Source organism: Physeter macrocephalus, chromosome 5 (genome assembly GCF_002837175.3).
Source record: "Physeter macrocephalus isolate SW-GA chromosome 5, ASM283717v5, whole genome shotgun sequence".
Lineage (NCBI taxonomy): Eukaryota > Metazoa > Chordata > Mammalia > Artiodactyla > Physeteridae > Physeter > Physeter macrocephalus.
In genome coordinates, this window is record NC_041218.1 from 93,370,725 (window position 1) to 93,378,402 (window position 7,678).

Consider the following 7,678-nt stretch of genomic DNA (forward strand, 5'->3'; position numbering starts at 1 on the left):
TTAGAATTTTGTTTCAGTGGGTACCTGGAAGAAGACAGAAAGTTCTAGCTTTAAAAGACTTGTTAAGTTCTATGCCTCTTAATAGTCATATCTTGTATTTAAAAAGAGTAAATGTGGTCAATCTGATTAAAATTGGGAGCTAGAACTTACCAGAGTCACCAACAAGTTTTTTGTCTTCAATTTTAATGATCAAATACCTTCCACGACTACTTGGTTAACGTAGAACCATGTGATACCATGTTGTAATAGAAGTGTATCTTTCAAAGGCCTAATTTAACTTAACCAAAATAACAATATAATGTGTTGTAGTAATATATTTCTTCACATTTGTTACAGGGGCCATACAAACTCCAAGGGGCTATGTGTGCTGGTCAGGGACACTCAGCTTTTACATGAATCACCACTGGTGGCCTAACCACGACTGCTGATTTATCTTCCTATAAGTAATGCAAAGAGCTCGTGTTAAATGTTTCTTTTTTTTAAATATAGGGAAACAGGTACAGGATGGTATTGACTACATTCTGTTTGACAGTTGGTTCTAAAGCTTTGATTGGACATCAGATTTAAATTCTGTTCCTATACTTGATCCTTTAAAACTTGGTGACAATTCTGAATCCAGCAACTGGGCAGAGGGTTTCTGGTAAGGCTCTCTTTATGGGGGCCTCAGGCAAGGTGCTAGATGTGGTGTTTTCTGGAAAACAGCCCTGGGAAATAGAATCATGGCTCTCCTCTCCCCCACCAGGTCTAATTTTCTGGAATGGCTTTTTCATCTAACCTTTTTCTGTTTGATAAAACTCTTAATAATCATCCAGGCTTATCTTATGCTATACATTGCTTCATTTCTAATTTAAATTCATTTTTGCTCTTCTTCTTAGACCTTTCTTCAAATAAGAGAAATGCCACTAGCCACTTCCTGTACTTGAAGACAATCATTAGATTCTTTCCCAGGACCCTCACATCCATTAGTTTTTCACCAAAGGAAACAGCTAGTATAACATAGTGTGCAGAACATAGATCTTGACATCAGACAGATCTTGCTTCAAATCCTGTTGTTGTCACTTTGGTGTGTGACCTTAAGCAAATTAGTTAAGCTCTCTGAGCCCTTCTAATTTCCTCATTTGTGAAATGAAGATATCTTCTTTGCATACTGTTGTAAAGATTGAGATCATGAATGTAATGCACCTACCATATACTTGCCTTACAGCAGATACCCATTTTGATTTGTAGTTCTGCTTTTCCCAACCTAGGGACAGTCCCTTATAGGAGTGAATATTCTAGAAATGAATATTCTAGAACGAAATGGCACTATCCAGTTAAATGATGATTTGGCAACTCTTTCAATTAAGGAAGTAAAGGAACCTAACTTTCAGTGCTGGGCTAGGCACTGTCTAGGGGCTTCCCATGCATCTGGGGGTCAGGAGGTATACATTAGCTTCTCAGCTCCATCACGAATTCATCTGTAGATGGAAACAGTAATTCCTTCCCTGCCTCATGGATTGACAAGACCAGAATAAGATCTTTGTTGTAAGTACTTTGAAAACATAAAACGTTCTCTCTATGCTCAATATTGCGCTAAGAGATCGAGTATCACTATTTTCCATCCTTTTTTTGTACTGGTCTGAGCTTATGTCCCCCCAAAGTCCCTATGAGATTGATGTTGGTTCAGTTTTCTTTCTTTTTTTTTTTTTTTTTGTTATTGCTTCAGTTTTGTAGGGATGAGGCACAGAGGCTCAAACAGGTGCTGGACTTTCTGCAGTGTGCTGGAAGAGGTCTCACTATTTTTAAGTTTTTTGTCCTAATGTCTAGATACAGGTAATCCTGCTGAGGAATCTTACCTGACATTCCCGATTACGTAATCCTCCATTTGTGTTTATGGTGAAATCAAATTTTGCTTCTTTTTCCTGAAAAACCAGGATGGAATTATGGATTAGGAATATATTTTTTTAATGTTGAAAAATAAAGGGAAATTTAAGAAGCACAGATGGTTGGTTATACAAATGTGAAAGTCGCCAAAAAGCTGGTACCTGACTGGGATTAAACTTTGAAGTACTGTAATCTTTCTTCATCAAAATATGCAAAACAGCATCATGGATTGTTAAGAAGAATATTGAGTCCTTGACTTCATCATCAAAAAATTCACACCGTGCAAGCTTCTCAATGAAGTCATCTGAAGAGAGGAAAGAAAGAATAACAGGAAGAAGTAATTGTTTGGCTATGGGTTTCTTCTTGAGGTTGGGGATTTGAACTTACATTTGCAAATGTGCATTTCACTGATGTTTGGTTAAGTGTTTGGGGGTTGCAATGGTACAATACCAGTGTACCATTAGTACAATGTCTTCTGGAACTAAAGGACACCTTTCTAAGAAAATTACACATATAATGTGTTCATGTAAAAACAAAGAAGGAAAAGGTTCAAATGAGAAAAACTTTTAGGCAGGAGCCTTGTGAGTTAATCTCCCTCATTAATGACTGGAGCATCAAATGTACCTTATTACTAAAAGCTGAGATTCTGCCAAAATAGAACGTATACTCATGGACCAGTGCCATGGTTCTGGATTTACTAGTTACTTACTTCAGTCCATTTTCCCAAAGCTGCTGGGTACTATCAGAAAACATCTTCCTTGGCACCATACATTACCTCTTCAGTCATCTCTGAGGAATTCTATTCTTGTAGGCACTAACCAGCATTGTTTGCACAGATAACCAAATATTACATCATGTCTACTATATGCAAAGCTCTGGCTGGGTAATATGAAGGATCAAAAGCTAAGTTAGACATGAATCTTGTCCTGGAGTAAAGGTAGAGCACTTATATACTATCTTAATGAAAGGGAAATTGTTGTAGAATCATAAAGGCAGGAAGCAATCTGATTTTTTTTCTTTAATTTTTTTTTGGGTCTTAAATAATGCCTAGCACAAGGTAGGTCCTCACATTTTTGAAGAATGAATAAGAGAAGCACAGATCATGTGCTATGGAAATTCAGAGAAAGAAGGGTAAAGGTTGTTTCCTCTTGGCAGGATTCTGGGAAAACTTGATGAAGCATATACCGTTTAAAAGAATGCCTAGGATCTGGAGAAAGAAGGATGAAGAGAAGGTATGAAAGGGTGTAGGTGGGAAAGTCTGTTCACAGGCAAACTTTCAATATCGACAAGACCTAGCAGTGTCTGAGGGAGAGGGAGAGGGAGAGAGGAGGGCATTGTGGTTGCCAGAACCCAGGATGCAGGTGGGTGGTGGTGTGCAGTGAGAGGGAAGGTGATGATCTTAGTTAAGGACCAAGAGGGATGCCAGGCAGCAGAGGCAGGAGGAGAGGACACTCTTAAAAAACCTGGGATGATGGAGAAAGAATAAAATTGTTTAAGAGATTAAAGGGTTACCGAGATTAAGAGAATATTTTTAATTATAAGGAAGCCTTGAAACTAGAGTATATCTGTAGATTTTATGGATAGGAGCCAGTAGAGAGCAAAAAATTACAGATGCCAATTTCACACCTCCCTCAATTTCACTTGTCCTCCCCCTCCCTAAAATGCTTTCCCCCAAGATACTGTCAAGGTTGACTCCCTCACTTCATTCCAGTCGCTGCTCAAATGTCGCATTGCTGGACATCCTTGTTCACCTAATATAGCACTACCCCTGTGGCTCTATGTCTCTTAACCCTGCTCTTTTCTTCACAGTGCTTATCATTACCTGAAATATCGTTTTATTTGTTTATTATCGGGCTTTCCCACTAGACTATAAGTTTCATGAGAAAGATTAATGGGATGAGTCAGAAAATGGGATGGGAGAGTATTCTAGGCATGGACAAGGACACTGATTAGTTCTTGCAGAGGACTTAGATGAGAAATGATAAGGATCTGGGTTAAGGCTGTAGAGATGGAGAGGAAGAGCGATTCAGTAGGGAATATTTATGGTGACTCACTGAATATAGAGGGATGGGGAGGAGAAATTAAAGACGGCTCCAAGGTTTCTACTTGGGGCAACTGGGTGGGTATGTGGTGATGCAGTGATCAAGATAGAAAAGGAGAAGGGAGTAGTTTTGGGAGGGAAGGTAATATGTGTAGTTTTGAATCCATGTATCTTAGGTACTTGGAGGACATCCAGATGGTTGAATACGTGGGTCTGCAGCTCAGAAGAAAGGTCTGGGCTGAAGGTGTAGTTAGCGGATTCATTAACCTGTAGACATACTTGCAGTCATAAGCATGCTAAGAGATTGACTTAGAAAGAGTTGATAGAATTAGAACCATAGGGTTTAGTTTGAACCTTGGGGAAGACCGACTGCGGCGTGGAGAGGAACCAATGTCAGAGTGGTGGGAGAGGACTCAGAAGAATGGTCTTGCAGAAGTCAGGGAGACAGAGGCTAAAGAAAGGGCTCAATGCTAAAGTAAGCTCCAAGAGAATGAGGCTGGGGTGGGGGTGGTTGATCTTGACAACCTGGACATCACTGATGACCTTGGCAAGGGCAACCTCATCAGTGAGGTGAAGGAGAAACCAGGTAATTATGGGCCAATGAATCAAGGGAGGTGAGGAAAAGAGAAAACAAGCCTACTTTTCTAGGAAGTTTAGGGTAAACAGTGGTTACATATTCACTCCTTTGCTGCCTGTTAAACTAGGATTCAAATTGTAAAGTTAATTACATATTGACACAACTCAAATATAAATATGCTGTTTCCCTAGAGATTTCTATTGGAAATCTACAAATTAGATTTCCTTCTTGGTGATCATAAAAAGTGCCTGTTCTTTGGAGAAGCTGTCTAGATTGAGAGCAGTGAAGAAACTGTCAGAATATAAAAACAAAACAACTTACCATCAGTTCCAACAATATACACATCTACCTGAATCCTGATAAATTCTTGCAAGATCTGTTAAAAAGAAAGTAGATCTTCCTTAGGGAACAGTTTCACTTGTCAGAATCATAAAGAAAACTATCATAATTGTGTCTTAGGGTGATATGTTGCTTTCAGAGCCTTTTACATTTTGAAAAGAGACAATAGTATAGAGATACTAAAGTTAATAACAAGGCTCTATGACAGAAAGAAAGAAATCCAAAGGAAAGAACTCTAAGGAAGGATGATGGGAAAATGTTCTGCCTTGACTCACAAGATGAACTCTGATTTAATTTTAAAAGTTTCTTCTATGGGATGATCTTGACTTAGGGCTTTCATCTATATAAAAGTTAAAAAACCCCATGACCCATACACATTGTTCTTTATTCCTGTCCACAGTACCTGGAGGTATCTAGCACCAATGAATCTATCCATTTTCCTGGTCTCTAGGCTAAGAACAAAGGCCAGTAGTGATATGAGAAAGGTCATATAAGGTTAAGAAAAGTAGCTTGGGGCTTCCCTGGTGGCGCAGTGGTTGAGAGTCCGCCTGCCGATGCAGGGGACACGGGTTCGTGCCCCGGTCCGGGAAGATCCCACGTGCCGCGGAGCGGCTGGGCCCGTGAGCCATGGCCACTGAGCCTGCGCGTCTGGAGCCTGTGCTCCACAACGGGAGAGGCCACAACAGTGAGAGGCCCGCGTACCGCAAAAAAAAAAAAAAAAAAAAAGTAGCTTGTACTGTTGATCAATTTAGCGATCATTAATATCACTATTATCATCAGTAAACACTTTTAGAGCCTCTACTGGGCTGAAGTAAGAATTAGGACCTTAAGGAAACGAAGGAAACCTAAGGCAGAGTCCCCGTCCTTTGTGCTATACTGCCAAGATCAAAACATAAACTTTTTGTGTATTTTCTCCTCCAAAGCTAAAAATAAACAGAAGCAAAGAAAAAGAAAAGGCAAGCAGTCTCAAAAGTTATGTGATGTTTAGATTTTTTTTTAAAGATAAGTTTGAAGGAAATAAAATTGATCCTATTTTCGAATTTTATATCCAGTTCACCTATACTTAATAGATCTTAGGTCAGTGGGTTTTTTTTGTTTGTTTTTTGGTTTTTTTTTGCGGTATGCGGGCCTCTCACTGTTGTGTCTCTCCCGCTGCGGAGCACAGGCTCTGGACGTGCAGGCTCAGCGGCCATGGCTCACGGGCCCAGCCGCTCCACGGCATGTGGGATCTTCCCAGACCGGGGCACGAACCCGTGGCCCCTTCATCGGCAGGCGAACTCTCAACCACTGCGCCACCAGGGAAGCCCCTTTAGGTCAGTTTTTATGTAGGCAGATTTCTATGAAAAAAAAAAAAAAAGCAAAAGAGGGGGACTTGGAATTCTTAAATTCTCTTGATATCTGTTTCTGCATTTCTGTTAGAAACTCATTATTTTAGAAATGCTGACAAAACTCCAAAGAAAACAACCTGCAACCTGATTGTTACAAGTTCTGTTTTAAAATCACATGTGACATTTATTCTTTTGCATATCTACTTTAAAAAAAATCACACATTGTTATACAGTCAAGTGAAATCTCACTGGCTTATGACAGATGAGGATAAAAACAAAAGGCCCACTATTCCACTTTTTCCCAAGACCTCTTCTATTTCAGGACAGTTTAGATACAACACCTGCAAGGATTTGAAGGCACTGCAGAATTGGAATTTAATAGGATTATGAGCATTGGTGTCTATAAGCATACATTAGAAATTATATGCAGTCTCATGGGAAATGCACTTTTAAAGAGTTCTCTGAACACACCCCACCTGCACTCCCTCCATGAAATATTCTAAGATTAAAATTTATTTCTACTTAAGCAAGTGTTATCTAAAGGAGCATCCTTCCACAAATACACCTTTTTTACCTTTAGTGACTGATTAGCTGTTTCCATTCAGAAAAAAGAAATTACCATTTTGAGACCCCTCATTGAAGAAATGTCAAGAAATGACACTGCTGAAAAGTCAAGAATGAGGCTGTGGAGGTTGATTTTAGGGACCACGATGTTGAGAGGAAGATCAGCATTCCAGTCTATCTGGAAGGGCAGGTCTGTGGTATTGATGGGCTGATCCAGTTCTTCTATATTATCATTGTCCAGCTCTTCATCAGAATCTTTAAAGCCATCAACAGTACATATATATCCTTTCTGCAAGAGAGGATACTAATATGCATAAGAACTGTGACCAAGAAAAACACTGTAGGCAAAGATGTCACAAAAAAAGAAAACTACAGGCCAATATCGCTGATGAACGTAGACGCAAAAATCCTCAACAAAATACTAGCAAACAGAATCTGACAGCACATTAAAAAGATCATACACTGTGATCAAGTGGGGTTTATCCCAGGAATGCAAGGATATTAACAAATATTAACAAATTGAAGGAGAAAAACCATATGATCATCTCAATAGATGCAGAAAAAGCTTTTGACAAAATTCAACACTGATTTATAGTAAAAACCCTCCAGAAAGTAGGCATAAAGGGAACTTACCTCAACATAATAAAGGCCATATATGACAAACCCACAGCCAACATCATTCTGAATGGTGAAAAACTGAAACCATTTCCACTAAGATCAGGAATAAGACAAGGTTGCCCACTCTCACCATGCTTATTCAGCATAGTTTTGGAAGTTTTAGCCAGAGCAATCAGAGAAGAAAAATAAATAAAAGGAATCCAAATTGGAAAAGAAGAAGTAAAACTGTCACTGTTTGCAGATGACATGATACTATACATAGAGAATCCTAATGATGCTACCAGAAAACTACTAGAGCTAATCAATGAATTTGGTAAAGCTGCAGGATACAAAATTAATGCACAGAAA

At 39.2% G+C, this 7,678-nt stretch overlaps 1 protein-coding gene across 1 annotated transcript in view; it reads right to left on the reverse strand.

Annotated features, from left to right (window-relative positions):
• The window catches only part of SLC26A3 (solute carrier family 26 member 3), a 28,690-nt gene continuing 21,012 nt past the window's right edge, over positions 1-7,678 (reverse strand). The window contains exons 16-20 of the mRNA XM_007105333.2: positions 6,768-7,001; positions 4,803-4,857; positions 2,025-2,167; positions 1,836-1,901; positions 1-24 (exon numbers count right to left, since the gene is read on the reverse strand). Of these exons, the coding sequence (XP_007105395.1) occupies positions 1-24; positions 1,836-1,901; positions 2,025-2,167; positions 4,803-4,857; positions 6,768-7,001 (522 nt within the window). The remainder of the gene's footprint in view (positions 25-1,835; positions 1,902-2,024; positions 2,168-4,802; positions 4,858-6,767; positions 7,002-7,678) is intronic.